The 19862-nt window shown below is 42.4% G+C and overlaps 1 protein-coding gene across 1 annotated transcript in view; it reads right to left on the bottom strand.

Annotated features, from left to right (window-relative positions):
* Window positions 1–19862, bottom strand: part of RETREG1 (reticulophagy regulator 1) — a 113509-nt gene that overhangs the window by 79859 nt on the left and 13788 nt on the right. The window contains exon 2 of the mRNA XM_090276209.1: window positions 840–946. Within this exon, the coding sequence (XP_090132335.1) occupies window positions 840–946 (107 nt within the window). The remainder of the gene's footprint in view (window positions 1–839; window positions 947–19862) is intronic.

Genomic DNA, 19862 nt, shown 5'->3' with positions numbered 1-19862 from the left:
GTCAGGGCTAGAACTCTGGGCAGGTTTTACACGCATCTGTTCACAGTACCCCAACCAAAATTACCCCTCCATTTGGCATTACCCCTAGTGAAATCAAATGCTTCACTGCAACTTTCTCTTAGCTACTTTTAATCAAATCAATCCTACCACACTTAGTTCCCGGCGCCCAATTATTGCATGGAGGGATTTTTGCCCAGTTCCAAAACAAGCTTAAGCCTTGGTAGAAGGGGACCCTCTGAGTGTGGAAAAGCCTGGCTCAGGTTTCTGATATTGACAAATTAGTCAGAAAACACCTTCAGAAAAATTTTAAAATAATTTAGGTTTTCATTTTTAAACTTAATGTTTAAAATTAACTCATTTTTCATCAACTAATTTTAAAAGGTTAAGCATTTAATTGTTCTTAAGCACTGAATTATTTTTCTTCATTGAAGGAGAAAAAATATATATGTAAATGAGTTCATTTTCCAATGGCCCATTTTCATCCTGTAGGATGTAATAAATATTTAACTTGTTATCCTCACTGCAGCCTACTTAAATATCAAAATAGTATTTAAAATAATAGTGCTTCAGGCTAAAAGGGAAACCAATGCATACAAATCTTTTGCCCAAGAGCAGTAGCTATGACTAGGGACAGCATCAATTAAATAAATAACAAGTATTAAATAAATGTCTAATAAATAAATATTTAATCAACAGTAAAAATAGCAAAGTCAATGCCTATATCACCTGACTTTTTGCTCCTTTTTGAAGGACTTCTTGGTTCATATGCCTACACAAAAATCAGACATTCAGGCTCTAAAAAATTAAATACCATAATAATGAATTTTGAGTCTTCTTACCTCTCTTTCTGGACAAAACCATATCCTTTATTATTTGCATGATAACACACCCAAGTATCATGAGGGCAAGCAGGTGATATAGTCTCCATGGAGTCAAAGCAAGGAACCTATGAGAGCAAAGACAGACAAATCATTTCAGTTTGAGGATTTTTATCTTTTTTTAGAAATTAGGGTTAGTTTCTGCCACAGAAACAAAAAATACCCTCAACAATGATTTCACTATTCGAAGTACCCCAATGTGATCACACAAAAGTTATTAAATAGGCATCAAAGTCAACAAAATAAAAGTGCTAGAGCCATGGGTACTCTTGTGCCAGGCTTTCTACTCCAGCCTCGAATTTGGGCAGAAGATCTGCCATCTTGGATATGGCCCAAATCTCACTCTGCTAACATAACAGATGGAGAATGGAATTGACCTGAAACAGAATTATGATGAGCCAAAAAGGCAGAGCTGCAGGGTGCTCTAATACACACAGAGAAGCTATAGTAGATGCCTTGTCCTCTGTTTTATGTTTTTATTTTATGCCATAGTCATTTCTTTAACTACTACACCCTTCCCACCAAGCTCTTAAAAATAGCAATTATTACGGACCCAATTTGCTAACCCTTTCTCTTTAAGATCACTACCCTTTGGTCGATCTGCCCACCTTCTCTCCAGAGAGAAACAAAGAATGTTTTATCATGAACAGCACACAAACACTGCAGTACTTTTTTTTTCTTAAATAAGTCACAAGGAGCTTCAAGGTTTCCCTTAGAGGTTGAAGCCCATTTCGCAGTAGTTAAGTGGCCAAGCTGCCAATAATATTAACATTGATGTAATCATAATTCATAGAAAAATTAACTTAACAAATATGTCATTTAATGCTAATTGCAAGGCATGATAAGAGAATATAGAGAATTAAAGAACAAATGAGTACTATCTTCTAGAAACTAACTTCCTAATCTGAGAGAATAACACAGACTGAGCTAACAAAGTCCAATGCAACAAGCCAGGTGCTCTAACAAAACATGAACAAAGAGCAAAGGGATGCAAAGAAGAAACAAGTCAGGAAAAATTTTCTAGAAGGCTGTTCTAATTGGAGGATGCAACATGAACAGAAAATCAGAGTCAGGGTAGGGTGAGGTAAGCCCAGGACATGCCAAGTGTCCTGGGGTGGCCAGAAGGACAAGAGAGAGTAGGGAAATTAAGGAGACAGGCTGGGGGCTTGACTGTAGCAGGCGCTTGAATGATATGTTAGGGCTTTTTGTCTTCCTACAGGAACAGAGAGAAAGCCACATGTATAGAGTAGGAAAATGAAATGATGGGTGATTTAGGAAAATGTGTGGGGGCAGCAGAGAGCATGAGGTGAAATAGGGAAGAAGTATGGAGTCCAGGACATCTACTACAAGGTCATGTTTCGTGAGAAGTGGTCAACATGAGACACTGGGGATGTTGGAGGCAAAGCTCTTTACCAGAAGGTGGGCAAGTCAAATTATAGCTTTGGTTCTAACATTAACTATGTGTGCAACTGGGCCAGGAAAATGGAGGTCAGTGCTTCCTAAATATTGGTCTGCAACTGCTGCCAGGTTGACTGCCTGGAAAGCTGTTAAAATACAGATTCCCAGACCCCAGGCTCTTCCTCTAGGTCCTCCGTAACAGGTGTTCTAATTCCTGGTATTTGCATTCAATAAATATTTATTTATGGTTGCCTACACTGGGCCAGGAACTGTGCTACCAAAATGGAATTAATGGTGAATAAGAGCATAGAGGGAAGGAGCAGACATAAAAGATAACCCATAATGCAAATACTCATGTCTTAGTAACAATAATTTTTCCTTCACTAAACAACTATTGCTTACTCTGTTTTTTTTTTTGAGCTCTGATGTTTGTTTTAATCAAGGTTGTTTTCTACCTCCTCCCTATCAGTTTATAATTAATTCTTGCTATTTCGTGTGTGCCAGGCTCGTTTGGTGTTCCCCACCTCATACTGAAATGTTAGTTTTCAAAAATTTTTATGGGGACCCACAGTAAGAAATTCCCTTGCAGTTAAGTACATACAAATAAAACTGAAGTTTCAAAAATAATATTTATCCTTACAACCTGTAATGCCTTCTGATATTTCCATTTAATTCTATTATATTTTTAAACGTTGACAGTGACTCACTAATGTGACTCAGGGTCCACAGATAGGTTGTCACTCACAGTTAGAGTCACACTGCATCAGAGGGAATCTGCAAATGTTTGATTAGTGTGTTTCATTTCAATGGCCTTCTTTGTAGAGTCAGGCAAAGCCCCAGAAGAGAGGGAAAGCTCCCTCAGGTGTAAAGGTATTTAGAGCTAGCTAAGAAATGCAAAATCAATGGAAGCACTGGAGGTCATTATCCTCTTAGTGGAAGTTACAGTCTTCCAGGAATAGAAAAATTACATAATGACAGGACTTCAACCCACAGCCCTGACTGCCAGAGTCCTAATTTGAAGAACATTGCCATGGTGACTCCAAAGAGCACCGGGGACACGATTCTTTTCTGTGTTCTGGACAAGGATCCAGTTGGCCCCTTGGCCAAGGGTCTCGTTGATCATTAAGAATCCTCAGCCAGATGAGAAGATGACCCCAACAACTGCTTGGGATGGTAATGTCAAAGTGAACCCCAAGAATTAAGTAAAGAAATTTATGAAAAATAAATTACAAATATTAATAAGTTATATTTAGAAAAACTTGCACATATTAGCCATTTTAATTACACTGGGGGACACAATTTTTGTTGAGTTAGATCTGACACTTGTTTTTGACTAACTTTTGGCATCTGAATCCAAAAATGACCCCAGTTTTTCTCTATCACGTCAACTTTTTAAGGTACAGGATACACTCCCTTTGTCCCAAATATCATACAAAATGTACAAAGGAAAATAAAAAATTAAAAAAAAATACCTGAATATACTGTTTATTTAGAGTTATTTTATTCATATAAAGGCTACATATTGTTACTGCAAGACAAATTGTGCTACCAAACATACATATTAAGGTGTTTTATCTTTTCAAACCATAGGCTAGGAAATGCCAAGATGAGATACTTGGAACAGTCTCCTTCAGTTGGCAAAGTTTTAACAAATTGCTTCATGAGACCCAGTTTTATGTGCAGAGGTGGGAATATAATGTTCTTTCTGTCAACAAGTGGCTCGTGTAGAATGTTTAGATCACCAGGTTTGAGGTCAGATCTTGGAGGCCAGTTCGACACCACCCAATGCTTCTCACGAGCTCTGCTGTCCCACATACACAGAAAACGGGAATACTTGGTGTATCCGCATTGATGACCAAGAAGGAAGCAGGCCATTTTAAGGTCAACACAGATGATCAAATTGTGCTTGTGATATTGCAAAAGATCAATGACTCTCTTTATGTCTTCATATTCTTCATGAAAACAAACTGAATGGCCAATTGGGACTGCACCAAATAAATTGCCATTATGGAGGAGGATACATTTCAAGCTCCGCTTTGAGGTATCGATGAACAGTCGCCATTCAGTTGTGTTATAGATTGGAATTCCCAATTCCTCCATTAAACCATGTATGTTATGGCAATACACAAAGCCACCATCACTTCAAAAGTACTGCAGAAATGCACTTTCTCTTTCTTAATTGAAAGGATGCCTTTGCTCCTTTTTCAAGCAAGTTTTTCTCATGCAGTCTTGATGCTAGGAGTTCTGAAGCCTTTTTGGATAGTCCAAAATCCCATGCCAAGTCATTCAACTCATGCTGATCAAATCCCTTATGAACTGAGTCATCTTCAATTTCAAAATTTTCATCATTGCTGTCACTTAGTTCTTCACCATACTTGTGTTTTTCAAAAGAGGGTAGTTCAATGAAAATTGGCACTGGGATTTCAGCTGAATGAAGCACTGGGCGTACAGCTGATGGTAGACTAGGATACTCTATTTTACATTTATTTTTCTTGTTATATCCTCATGTTTTCACTATACAAAGGTAACAGTCACTTGAATCATCTCTGGACTCTCGCCAAACCACAGGTATACCAAATGGCAATTTATCACGTGTTCCCTTCATCCACATCCATAAACTCTCAACACACTGCTTGCACACCTTGTGAGGGGCCCAAGACTTATCTTGTTCACCAGGTTTTACTTTAAAATATGCAAAACAGGCTTGCCTGACAAATGTAGTGATGTTTGTCCTTTGACTAGGAATGGTAAAACTGCCACAGATATAACAAAACGAATCAGGGTTGTTTAGGCACTTACAAGGTGTAATAGCAGAGGCAGACATGATCTGAAGGAAAGGAAATAAGTATGTATGTAAATAAAACAATAAATTCTGCTAACTCCTTGTATACAGACAAGAACTCAGACTACACTTCGGAATACGATTCAGTATATAGAGCAGCACACAACCTCTCACCACACTGTCTCATGTGTAATTGAATAGCTTACACAACTATGAACCTGTCGCTAGTCTCCAAGGTCATCCCCCACCCTTCCTCACTCGAGGGAGATTTGCTCTCAACCAACAGGAGAGCACTAGTGCTTCCCTTGATCCAGGCTTGATCCAGCCTAGAGTGGTTGCATTAAGATAAGCTATACAGAAAAAAAAATAATAATAATAACGTGATAGAAGAAAACTAACTGCAGTTTTGAAATCAGCATGCCTAGTTAAGTCTAAAACAGCTGAAAAATCGAACTCAACAGGAATTATGTTAAAAATTGTGTTATTTATCCTAAGATGATTCATCTTATGGCTCCAATTTAAAATATGTAGTTGTATAATTTAGACTTGTGATTTGAAATTAAAATCTTAGGAACACTCTGAGTTTAATTTACTCACATTATACAAGTTGTCTAATACTTAGGAGGGCTTGGGTGTCATATTTTAAAAATTCTACTTTGGTAAATTTCAAATGTATACAAAAAGAGAGACCAAGGCATAATAGACCAAGCTCCAACAATTCTCCATCAATGGCCAATCTTGTTTTTCTATATTCTCACCCATTAAGCTCTACCCCAATCCCACCCCAAGATTACATGAAGCAAATCACAAATGTCATATAATTTAATTTGCAAATATTGCCATTTATCTTCAAAAAAGGAACTTCTTAAACCAACACCACCACTATCATACCTTAAACATTGTTATAATTCTTTAATGTCATCAGAGATCCTGTCAGCATTCATATTTCCAATCATCTTTTGCACACACATCCATACACACATGTGCACACACATATACATACATACTCTAAAACACTGTTTGAAACAGGGTCTGAAAAAGTCATACACTGAACTTGTGAGATGCATGTTCTTGGTTTCCTGTAATTTACAGGTCTCCTGCCATATACCGATCTCTCTCTCCCCTTCTCTCTCTCTTTTTGGCTTGAATATGTTTGCGGAAGAAACAGACTCATTTGTCCAGTAAAGTTTTCCAGAGTCTAAGAATCATTCACTGTTATTCTTGTGATTTAGTTTAATATTTTCTTCTGTCCCTTCTGCAGACTGGAAAGATTGGTAGCTGGATCTACAGACTTGACCAAATTTAGGTTCAACTTTTTTTCTGTAAAACTACATGATAGGTGGTGGGGTATATTTCTATCAGGTGGCACATACTGTCTAGGTGTCTGGTGTTTATATTTTTGTGATAGTAGCGGTAATTCTCAGGAGGCACATGGGTGACACCCTGCGTTCATGCTTCAGGTGTTAGCCAGATCACAGCGCACACAAAGGAACTTCCCTTCGTCAATGTTTGATTACTGGGAGAGATGGGTCTCATAGGAGAGGCAGAATCAACAGACGATTCTTTCTCTTTATTTACCAGCTTTCAATATAATGGGCCAGTCCCTTAGTATCCTCTAAAGGTTGCAAAGTTGGTTTTATTCATTCCTTTTGGGTTTTTAGTGTTATTATTAACATGTTTGATGTGTTCCAGTCTGCTGGAGTACTGCCCCTGTTGACCTTCAAGTGTCCCGTCTTGGCTGGTGGGAACTTGTAACCCAGGTTGGCTTGTGAGCCACTCTGGTACCTACCACCTTAGTAATCTTTGACCATGATGTAGTTCAAGGGAACAGAGGAAACATAAATATAAAAATTCACTTAAAATGTTTAGAGGAGTATGACTAAACTTTTTAATGAAACCAATCATCCATCAAAGACTATCTTGGAAATGGTGGTTAAAGCCTGCTAGAGATATTAAACAAAACAGATTATGCTAGCTAAAATGGAAAGCTCAAAGAAAAACGAGCATTTTGAATATATGACCTTACTAAATTGAAATTTATTTAGAAAAATATAAAGTTGTTTCCAACCAATCGTTTCTTTATATGAAAACTGTCCTATAGGACATCAGACCCCTGCCCGCTGGCCCTTGGTGCTCTGATGTTCGCCTCTGCAGTACCATTTGGACAAATGATCCATTAATCTGACCCATGAATCCCTCGATTAGCATCACCCGCTTCTACTGAAATAGCCCTTCTTGCAGCATCCAGTTTCCTACAGTATCCTACTGTTACTGGGGGAAGGGGCAATCCTGTTTTCATCCCACAATGAGTATCAGCCAGAGGCGGGACTAGCTGCGGGGAATACACAGATAACCAGATCTCAGCCTGCCCAGTGGAGCCGGAAGCAGACAAGTAAACAACTCTGTTTAACCCCAGTACTATTCAAAACACTGTGAGAGCGGAGAAGAGAGCTGATAAGTGCATGAGAAAGTCAGAGAAAATGCTCAAGAGAAGGTGGCGTTTAAGCTTTGACTTCCCAGAGAAGTCGGACTTCACCAGGTGGAAAGAGACAAATGTATTCCAAGTTGGGGAACAGCATAAGCAAAGGGAACTGCATGAATGCAAGGAAGTTAGAACGTAAGAATGAGAAGGCTTGCCCTTGACCTTGCCTCCTTTGACCTACTGGCGCTAGTTCTGCCTCCCAGAACCAAACTGTGCCTAAATAAAAAGGCTGATATTTGGTGCCAGCACTGTTCTGAGAACTTCACATGTGTCCCCTCATTTAATCTTTATAACAATCCCATCAGAAAGGCACTACCATTAACCCCATTTTACAGATGAGCAAAGAAAGGCCAGGAAACCTGCCCAAGGCCCCAAGACCAGGGAGAAATGGGACCAGAGTGTGAATTCAGATGGCTCTAAGCCAGCTCTCTCACCACTCTGCTAACTCCCTCTCAGTCGCAAGTTTCTGCCTCTCCATCTGCCCGTTATCACATGAAAATAGCTGGAAGGACTGTCACCCATTTCTGGGAGCGTGTCTACTCAGGTGTGCCAAACTGACTTAAGAGGTTCCAGGGGCACTCCTCAAAGACACCAAGCAGTCCCTACCAGGGCTGCAGAAACTCCTTGAAGCTCTGTCTTCTTCAGGACAAACGTGCTGGATCATTCCCTCTTCCAGAGGCGTCCCAGCCCTCCCCTGGCCAGGTTCCAGGTGACCTCTCACACCAAATGCTCCCACAGGGCATCTGGCCCCTACAGAGTGGGGCAACCAGGAGGAACCTTAAGTCCCTTTGCTCTAGACTCCACAGCTCTATTTATAAAGGTATTTTATTAGTTAACAGGTTATTTTTTAGAGCAGTTTTAGGATGATAAAAACAATTAAGCAGACAGTACCGAAATTACCCATATCTCCTTTCCCTGTAGAGTTCCACCTAGTATTACTATCTTGCCTCAGTGATAGAACTGTTGTAACTGATGAACCAATATTGATATGTTATAACTAAAACCCATAGTTCTCATTAGGGTTTACTCTTTTTTTTTTTAAGATTTTATTTATCTATTTTTAGAGAGAGGGGAAGGGAGGGAGAAGGGGAAGGAGAGGACCATCAACATGTGAGAGAAACATCCATCAGTTGCTTCTCGCACCCCCCCCAAGTCAGGGACCTGGCCTACAACCCAGGCATGTACCTGATTGGAAATTACACTGGTGATCTTTTGGTGTGCAGAACGATGCCCAATCCACTGAGCCACATCAGCCAGGGCGAGTTTACTCTTTGTATTGTAAATTTTACGGGTTTTGACAAATGTATAAGGTCATGTGTCCACCATTATAGCATCATACTGAGTATTTTCACTGCTCTGTAAATTCCCTGAGCTCTACCTATTTATCCCCCCTCTCCCCAGAACCCTGGTGACCACTAGTCTTTCTAATATCTCCAAAGTTTTGCCTTTTCCAAATGTCATAGAGCGGGAATCAGTGTGTAGCTTTTTCAGACCAGCTTTTTTCACTGAGCAGTATTTAAGCTTCCTCCACATTGTTTTATGGCTTGATGGCTCATTTCTTTTTATTACTGAAGAGTATACGATGTACACAGTTTATCCATTCACCTACTGAAGGGCATCTCAGCTGCTTTTGGTTTTTGGCAATTATGAACAAAACTGCTCTAAAAATGTGTGTGCAGGACTTTTTGTGATCTTAAATTTTCAACTCATTTGGGCACAGCCTATTTTTTTTTTCTTTTAACTGCTCTATCAGCATGCTGGCTCATACTGAATTTACAGGCAGTTAAAACCCTCAAGGATTCAATTTTTTCAGCTGCAATTTTTGAATCTAAGTATGTCCTATTAAATTTGTTCTTGTCTGACACAGCCCGTCATTCAAACCTGCAGACCTTAATGGTGGCATCGGTCACATCTGTTTTCTTGTCCAACTCCACGATACCGACACATGGGTACCTACATGCCATGAGTCTTCATCCACACAATGGAACAAAGAGGCCCCGCAGTAGTGCGGTCCTGTCAGCCCCCTCTAGCAACTGCTCTGAGTGACCGAAATTTACAATTTGGCACTTTGAGAATATGGCGGACCATTCAGTTTGCCACTATAGTCTTGTCCATATGCCGTCTAGTCCACAAAGACATAATAAGAGATCTTCTTAAACACCTTGCTGAAAACCACTGCATTCTTAAGGTCTAAGTGTCTGAAAGTGTTGATCTGCCTGGCCTCTGCTGATAATTACTTTGGGTAAGGAGCAGTCCTCAGCAGAAGAACTAAACACCATTAGAACCTGCCAACAAGTATCACATGGCACAGCCTGATCTGAGCTCCAGGGTGACCTTGTTCCCTGCCCATTCACAGAATTCACAGAAATTTGCAGTGACCACCTTACCCCTGGAGGAATTTGGAGAAAAGATGGCCACCCATAGCGATCAGAGGATTCTGGGATGTTGCAGAATAACTATTAAGAGATGGGTTGTGGTCAAAATGCAGGATGCCCAAGAAACCATGAGCAGCAGAGGGATGGTAAACTTTTAAGGGAGGGGTCTGTGGAGATGCACCATTCTCAGAGGGGTGGTAACACAATTTTTGAGGTACACTGCAAGATGAAAATGTAGAGACCTTGCTGTAGATGGAGAAGTTAATATCCCCATCCCAACCATCTATATCCCCAACTCATGACAAATGAGAGATCCCAAGATAATTGGAACCTCCAACCAGGGATATTTGGGACCTTGATCCAGGGTGGGTTTGAGGCCCCTGCCCAGTTGCTACTCAGTGTGCCAAGTTGTGCCGCCAGACAGAACAAAGGAGGCAACCACCTTATCTTACAGTCACACGGCATGCGCCCCCAGAAAACTCTTCTCACACCTGTGCTCAGGCCCCAGGGAGGGGCAGATGGTGACAGTGGGACACAAGGCCCTCCCCCAACCCTTGCACTGATGCAACCCAGCTGGGGTGGGGAGGGGGCAGCTGGGCAGAACTGGCACCAAGAGTCAGGGAAGGAGTGACAAGAGCCCCACCCTGGGGAGGTGGGACCACATGTGAGCTGAGGCTCCACGGCCTTAGCACATACTTCACTGTCCCGTCAGATTTCACCCACAAAACACAGATTCAAAGAAGAGAGTTGTAAGAATTTCAAGAGGGCAACCTCAGAACATTAATACCCAACTGTGGGCCCTTCTGCACACCCATTTAGCTGGTCCTACCCTCATCGCATCTTGGAGGGAAGAACCCATCAGTGATCAGCAAAGGCTTTTTTCTCCTTAAGATAGTTCTTAGTTCAATAAAAAAGGCCACTGACCCTTGTCTTTATCCAAATTAGTCTAGGGGTCTGGGGCTGCATCAGTGGCTTGTGATCTTACAGTCCACAGAGGACTTCTAGCCATGCTTGCATAGCATCATTTCTGATTCATTTTAATATTGGATAAAATTTGTCTACTTGCTTTTATTCCTGTTGCGTTTTATTTCTTCTTCACTTTCTTCTCTTTCGTTTTTCTGGTTCAGCTACATTACTTTGAGTTTTAATTTGGTTTTAAAGTATCCAGTTGCTACAGCCCACTTGGTATTGTTGGGATGGTTTGTTGGACTAGTCTCTACTCTGTTATCTGGGTCAGCTAAAAAATAAGACTCAATCCCTATGTTCAGAGACAAAGAAGAGTATAAGGAAAACAAGTAGAGATCCAGAGACAGCCTAAAAGACTGTAAGGGTCAATCCTCTACTAGGGTGAAAAACAAAACAAAGCAAAACAAAACAAAACAAGGAGGCTGGGGAATCCCCAAATTATGTCCATTTTGGAAAGCACTATGATTTTAAGTAGAAAATTTCCTATCAAATCATGGGCTTTGACTAACAATATCAAATTAGTCTGCATTCGCCCGCTGCTCATGAGCCATGTACATGTACGTGAGACTTGGGCACTCACTCCACAAAAAATGCTCAAAAAGAAAAAGGACCGGCTGAGGACTAAGTTATTCTCTGTAATGCATCATCTGTTTTCTGTTCATGATCAGCCAGGGCCACAGCTCTTCCTTGTCCCTTTGCTGATTTTGAAGCACTCAGGATGCACCTGGGGCTTTGGGGATGCCTGCCCAGCCTCAACAATGGCCAGAGTGCCAGGACAAGCACTGGGCGGTGGGGACAATGTCCCTGATGAGACAGGACCCGAGGGACTTTCTGTGGGACAACTCAGCAGCTAAATACAAATCTCTAAAACATTTTTACGAAGACATGTGTATCCATTTGACGAGGAAAATCTAACTAAATTTTTCATTACTTCACAATTAAGCGGCTCAACAGATCCAATTATAAAGCAAAGAAATAGAGAGCTTACAAAAAAATAAAAATAAATAAAAAGACTCCTTTGGTAATGGATGAAAATGAGTTTATCCAGGCATAAAAACCAAACCATCGTTTCTGGGTAAAGCATAACCCTCTTAGTACTATGAAATGAATGGTGTCAACAGGTAAAATATACCTTTTTCTTTTTTTTTTTTTTGTCTTTAGAGGAAGAAAATCTATAGACAGCAGCACTGGAAACCTCCATATTCTGATATAGAAATTAATCTGTAGTATTTGCTTTCTAAATCTTTCAAAATAGAGCTCCAAAATGGAGATTGTGTTTTCACTTACTGAAACCTATATAACCACAGACTTCCACTAGCTAAAGTCCTTTATGTAGTTGGCATTATTTAATATTACAGTGGCTCTAATCATAACAGAAGGGCCTCAAAAGGTATAATGATTTACCCAACATTATTCAAAGTCCAGATCAGCACATTTACCTGGAAAATATCCTGTTATCTTCCTAAGAGACAGGCATACTGGCAGCCATCTTCCTCATTATCGCAAAATTCTGAATCTCAACTAAAGTTGGCTTTCATTCTCCCTGGCCTTTTGTACAGATCCTGCAAAAGCAGTGTCTGAAGATGCTGTGTGATCTAAATTATGTACCTTTAAGGGGGGAGGGGTGCAAAACAAACCATGACCCTCTGAATTGTAAAATGCACCCAAATTTCAGACCAGTTTAAACGTATGTGCATATTGGGGAAAGGGGGATCGTATTTCTTAAAAGCCAACAAAATATACAGTTTTAAATAATTTGGAAAGAAGAAGGTAATCAAAAAGAAGCGAGAAAAAATAATGTCTTGATTTGTTACAAAAGGGAGATAAAACTCAAAAGCCTTCTTTTCCTTAGGAAGTACTTCTTCAGTTATCATGACCAAAAAGTGAACGAGAGGCAAAAGAGGAAAGAAATATAAAGAAAAAAATAAAAGGCTCCCTTCTACAGGGAGAGGAGAAGTTTTGGGGAGACCCCCACAGGCAGGGAAACACTCAGTGGCAGCCACCAGGCAGCCGTGGAAGAGGGAGACAGAACGGCTCCGGCAGAGGCAGGCGTTGGTAATCCGGTGAATTCAGGGAATGTGCCCAGCTCAGCAGGGCACAGTGGAGAATCCGCAAGACAATGGGGAGGAGCAGCGGGGAGTCTGCGTTCTGGAGCTCAGAGAACAGGAGAAGCCAAGGGCACGACTGGAGTGAAATCAAGTCCATCTGAGGTCAAGAGAAAGGGAAATCGGCCTGCTCTGCTCCTGCTTTGCACTGGAATTAGGAGAAGAGCGAAGAGCAAATCCAGCCGTCCAGTCGGGAGCAGCAGGACAGTGCAATGGGTTTCTCGACTCCTGTACAATATTCGCCCATCCACAGTGCCGCAGGCCTTCTATCTGAGTTGGTCCAGCAGCGGGAGTCAACCTCTGCAGCTACTCCCTCTGACTCACCAGTAGTTAAATATTAATTACCAGATTCCCTCATAGAAAGGAACGAGAAGAAAAAAGAGATTTGACCAAAGTCATACATTGCAATGTAGCAGGAAGGTAAGAGGGACAAAGGAAAGAAAGAGGGGACAGTGAAACCCAGAAGCCCAGAGGGGAAAAGAGAAAGAAGTACATGAGGGTCAGGAAGCTGAGGTCATGAGCAGCCCGGTTGGTTTATTTGGATTTTTATGCAAATGGCAATGAAATATACTGTGTCTGCTCAGTGGCACCTGCCATAGCTTGAATTTCAGCCACATCACAGCTGTGCAGAGAGGCCAGCTCAGCCAGTGAGACAAATGTCCACACCCTCCCCTATGTGCCTCCATGTTTTCATCTGTAAAGTGAGGCACTGGCTAGGTAAGACCTTCCCCAAACTGGTTGACCATCACTATTACTTGGGGCACTTTCTAAAAACACAGATTCCTGGGCCTCACTCTGGACCTGGGAAATTAGTCCTCGGGGGTTGAGGCGTGGGAATTGACATGTTCGCAGCCAGCTTTACCAACACTGGACTGTGACAGTCTCTCAGGCCATTTCCAGTCAAACACCCTCCGAGTCTATAAACCATAAACCTAGAGGTCCGCATGTGACCTATCCAAATATCAAGCTGTACTTTGGGGTCTCTTCATAAATAAATACATGTATATACCAGGTGCAAGACACAGTGGCAGGTGCTGAAGAGGTTTCTAAGAAGCACAGCTCTGGGGGCGGGGTGAGAGCAGACACACTCTAACAACTTCAATGGACCTGGCCCTGTCCAGGGTCCCACAAAGGAATTCCGCCACACAGCAGTTCCAGATGGATGGAATTGCCACAGCTGTAGAAGATCCCCTGGTTCCTCCACCTTGTTCACTCTGGAAACCCAAGATGCAAGGAACTGGACTTCGGTTCCCGTGCCCCCACGCGGCATCAGCTCCACCTTGGTTCTGCTGGTCCTGGTTCTCCAGCTCATCCCTACCCTGCTCCCCTTCCTCCACTCCTCCTGCCAGGGCTCTGCCTCCCTAGCTCCAGCCAATCCCTTCCCAGGTGAATGACCCCACTTACACAGTGTCCAAGATCACAGCCACATACAGATGAGCCTCCTGGACCCAACATTCCCTGTCAAGATCCTAGGCTCAACAACAAGATTTCCCACAGCCTAGACCTCCCATCCCCAGTCTGAGACCGTAAGGTTCCAGAACCAGGACTGAGGCTTCTACACTCTGAAACCAAGTGTGTGGACTGAACTGCTAGCTCCAAGGTTTTCTATGTCAAGGTTAACAATCCCTGCAGTTGGCCCAGTCAGCTCCATAGAGCTGAGGACCTACTGTCTCCTGCAAACTCCATTCTATGAAGCCAAACGTTTTCTCAGGCTGCTACACTCAGTGAACAAAAAGACCAACAATGAACTACCTGAGCGTCGTCGGCGGCAGCCGTCCGTCTCGAGAGACGATGGCGTAGCTTCTTAAGAGTCTATCTGCACCGCCAAGAATGGCTGTGCAGTCCGACTCGGGAGTGACATGGTATCTGTCTCCTCCCGTGTTGAATCGACATCTTGCGATGACGCTGGAGTGTCCTCTCCAGTGAAGCTGAAGCTACAGAGCCTGGGCAGGGTGATATGGAGGGTCTGCTGTTGCCCATGCAGCAGACCCCCCCTCTCTTCGCAGCTGAAGGGTCCAAGGGAAAGACGGAGTCAATACAGCTTGGCTTCAGGTGCGCCGCAGGAGTTGCCGGTGTTGACTACAACGTCAAACCGCCTTAGGGACTCCGGCTCCGGATTTTCTGTCGGGGTTTACTCCCTTAGCCTTTCCCCTGAGGAGGTATGCCGCAAGGCAGCAGAGGTTCTTTGGAGTCAGAGTTTTCCTTCTCTGATGTGCCCTGACTGGAAGATCGAACCAGTGACACTTAGCTCGCGGGCCGACGCTACCTGAGCAAACTATGTAGATTAGAATAGGTTACTTAATTTCAGAGAAACCACAATATCCTGAGTTATGCCTTGTCCCAGTATACTTAAGTTTGGACAATAAATTATATGATAGTACATGGTCACCCTAATAAAGATCCAAATGATCACATGACACACAGAAGCAACTGTCTAATCTGTTTCAAATACTCAACACATAATTAGTCATTCTGTCACACCTGGGAGGGCCATCTATCTGGCGGACAAATTCAAGTGTCCCTTATCAGTACACTGAAGCTGCACTGCCCTGCACAGCTGACCCAGGGTCACTTCATTTACGAACACACTCCGCTGTCAAAAACACAGGGGAACAGCTCCCCACGTGGCGTGCCCTTAATATCAGGAATGCTGTATCCTGTAGTTGTCCCAGGAACATATCGCCCATGTTTATTTCTTATTCGATGACGAAATGTTCAAACAACCACGTAACACTCAGAGCTGGATGTGGACTCCTGTCATCATAGTTCCTCCTGATACATTTATGTGTCAGGACAGTGATGACACTCTTGGGCATCCGTCCCTGTGAAAGGCAACACTGGGGTAGGGAATTCAAAGTAGGGATTAGAATCCTACTTGGTGCAACTACCCTGGCTAACCAGGGTGCAAAATGTTTTCAAAATTTAAATTTTTATTTTTTTTTAAAGGAGTTTGTGGTGAGTCCAATGGGTGACCTTCTAGTTGCTGGCAGAGAAGGGGAGAACCGTGGCCCATTACTCCCGGTGTTTGGGGAACTATGACTCCCTGCCACTCTGTGGACAAGACTGTGGCACAGGAGAAAGTGGCTACAAATACTTGGGTACCAATATATCTATCAGAAATGTCCACTCTGGGCCCACGCACCAATGGACACTGTTCAGTGGATTTTGATTGACAGGGCAACCTCAAGGCCAGAGACTATGTTATGTCATCACAGGTAGGAAAGTTCCTTTTGATTCATTTATATAATAAGCCTGATTTAAAAAGAAGACAGAGCCCTGGCTAGTGTGGCTCAGTGTACTGAGTGCTAGCCTGCAAACCAAAGGGTTGCCAGTTCGATTCCCAGTCAGGGCAGGGCACATGCCTGGGTTGCGGGCCAGCTGGCGGAGCGCGAGAAGCAACCACACATTGATGTTTCTCTCCCTCTCTTTCTTCCTCCCTTCTACTCTCTCTAAAAATAAATTTTTTAAAAATATTTTTTAAGAAAAGACAGAGAAAGAGACAAATAGAGAGGTGAACAGAGACCAAGACAGTTAGGGAACGCCTGTAGACAAAGTGCGCAAGCGTGAGAGGGCTGGCTGCCTCATGGACCTCAGCCCTCGAAATGCCCCATACTCTGTTTCTAGAGCATTCTAAACTGAGAGTGAACCTGGGACGAGAATGAATCTCTTTTGGTGGCTGCCAATTCTTCAGGGTTCCTAAACCGCAGCCCCTGATATCACAGGACCTCTTAGCCTCTCAGCAGGGTCAAGGAGGCAGGGCCAGCAGAGCCCCCAGCTCGGCGGGTTATCTTGTCTGCTCAGATGGAGGGAGCACGCGCACTGGCTGATGAGCGCGTGGGACCCCTACAGCCAACAGTCCTCCCGCTTCACACCTGCTCAGGACCCTGACGTGCAAGTTAATCTGCAAATCGGCTCCCTTCAGCTATAAAGTTATTTTCATTTAAAATAATATTTTCATGTCTCCTTTTAGAGTTTGTGGGTTTGTTTGGTTTTTTTTAAAGATTTTATTTATTTATTTTTACTGGTATTCTGTGAGGTACCCAGTGTTTACAGAGGAAATGGAAGCTCAGAAAGATTAAGTCACTTAACTGGATTCACCTTGCTAGAAGCTAGCTCACCTCATTCCAGAACCCCTACTCCCAGCCACAGGCATGCTCACACACACAGGCATGTACACACACACACACACACACACACACACACACACAGAGGCATATACCTGCCCACCTCTGTGAGCATTTATTTCTACTATATTTCAGCCCAAAAAGCAATGGAGAGATCTTAAATATCGACAATCCCACAGAATAACTACAAACAGGTAAGCAAAACTGGCAAAGGGAAAATAAAGGAAAAAAGATTACTCAATTCTGAGGTTAGCCCACAAGAATTCAAGCCATTAGTTGAGATGCAAGAAGCCACAAATTCAGTTCCAAGAAAACTTCTTCAGGCTAAGAACTTGATACTTCATCATGAGGAATCCCCTTTCTTACCCCAATAAGAGAAGACAAACTAACACAAAGATTATTTCCATATCTTCTTAACATGAAAATCATTGATCAACAAAACACAGCAAAGGAAAATAAGTGAAACAGCAAATGTCACACACAACCACCCCACATTCCCTTTGAGAGCCCCAGAGCCGCAATAATAATCTTGAACAATACCACCCTGACTTGTTAAAAGTGACTATGGGGATGCTTGTTTGCTTTTCAGTCTTTTCATTGTTTGCCAAAAAGGAGCTATAGAGCAGGAAGACAACAGAAGTGGTGATTGGAAGTGTTCCAGGAGGGAACAAGGCCGCCTCCTCCAACCCACAGAGCTTAAAACTCACACGGGTGTCCATAGTAGAGGTGTTGTCTTTACCCAGCAGGTCTGTCTGTCCACTCCCTCTGTGTGCACACATGGCCAGTGCGCAGAGGTAGAAACAACCCTAAACTTTCTGTAATTATACAAAGAAGACAGAGCCATTCCTCAGCACAGCCCTAACTGACCAACCTCCAACAAAAAACGTATGTCTCTCCTGATAATTCCACCTAAGATTTCCAGGCCCATATTAACTCTCCAAACAAGACAGACCATGCCCATGAAAAACAATGTGGGGAAGAAGAGTAAAAGAATACGTAATAAGGAAAGGTGACAGTTTCTCATTAAGTTCTTCAAATGAGCGACCTGGCTTCTGTGTTTACAACATTTACCATTAAGCACAAACAGTAAAAGAAAATGCTTCACTCAGTTCAACCAGAGTCAGTAAAGATCATGAGCCTGAAACAGAATAGGATCCACATTTCAATCATAAGTTTGCATTGCAATCAGCTGAGAAGCTAATGAGAGGTAAAGTTGTGCTTGCAAATAACATAGATATGCCCTCAGTTGTTACCAGTCTTTTACAAATAACCCAACAAAAAAGCAGTCAGCTGCATCAGAACATCGAATCTACTATCCCCAAAAGGAATTGGCTTTTCTGATCAAGGAGAAGGTGGGTTCTTTGGCAAAAGGCGTTTGTTTTCAAAAGCCTGGCAAAGCCACAAGAGTGAGTCAGGATACTGTCCCATGCAACTGTTACACTCAGCAGCCACACATGCTAAAGACCAGTCTCCTTGGCAGCCTGCAATCAAATTAGGCACCCCAGTGCTTTCCCAGAGTAACGTTTCTTCCATTCATAGTACTCATCTTGATTCCTACTTGTACATTTATCTGTCTGTTCATTGTTTATGTACATTTATCTGTCCGTTCATTGTTTATCATTTCCTAACACCACACTGCAAAGGCCATGAGGGGAGGACCCACTCTCACCTTTTTACTGATGTCACCCCAGCACTAAGTCACTTCTTGGACAATAGCAGGTGCTCAATAAATACGCTTTGTATTGTTGTTCATTCAATATTGAATGACTGAGTCAGTATGATTAAATAACCACGCATATAATTGACATAATCATTAGTCATGAAATCCCTAAAGCACACTTAGCATAACAGTAACACTTTGCCAAAATGGAAGAAAAATGTATTGGGGAGCATGAAAATTTCTATACAATCCTTAAAGACCTTTTGGCAAGTGAGTGAGAACACGGATGTCCCTTGGACCTTGGCTTAGATTAATTTTTCTCTTTAAAGGGAGACCTGTCTTCTCATTGGCTATTGGAAGTCAGTGTGGCTCTCCTAACTGCCACTGTGCTAAAGCCCCGTTGCAATGATGTGGTCGGTCAGGTCAAAGAGGATGGTGCCCTGGCCAGCTAGCTCACTCGTCCTCGTCTTCAGAAGCAGGGCAACAGATTACCTTCCTCAAGTCTAAGAAGCCATGCTTACAGCGAAAGTCACCCCAATACACAATTATGTCTGTGCTTCTTTCTAAACATCTGGGAATCCATGTAACCAGAAGCCAAAAATCATCATTGACATTCTGGGGACCGGAGCCCAAGAATAGTTCTTTTACTAACAGCCATGCTCTTGAATGTCATAGGCACGTGGCAATCATGGGCTCCTAAGCCTTAAGACATGCACCTGTTTGCACCAAGCAAACTCCATGCACAACAGAAATTCTATGGGCAACGTTAGAGCCAAAAGCTCCAATGTCTTAGTCATATGTGGTACTGATATACAGACATGCTGAATTTTCAGCTATATTTAATGATATTATGAAAAGTAAAAATTGTAATGAAAATTACCAATTCCCATTTTGACGAAAGTTAGTGTTCACTAATACTAGTGAATTATTTTTAAAAAGCATAAAAGCAACTTTTAAAACATATTTTCTATTTCCATGGGTTATATTTAAAAATGTATTCTAGCCCTGGCCAGTGTGGCTCAGTTGGTTGGAACATTGTCCTGTAGACCCAAAGGCTGTGGGTTTGATTCCAGTCAGGGCACATGCCCAGGT

The sequence above is a fragment of the Furipterus horrens genome, unplaced genomic scaffold (genome assembly GCF_987537825.1).
Source record: "Furipterus horrens unplaced genomic scaffold, mFurHor1.1.pri manual_scaffold_5, whole genome shotgun sequence".
NCBI classification, from domain to species: domain Eukaryota; kingdom Metazoa; phylum Chordata; class Mammalia; order Chiroptera; family Furipteridae; genus Furipterus; species Furipterus horrens.
Note: the sequence above shows the minus strand (reverse complement) of the source record. Positions and strands in the feature narration are given on the sequence as shown.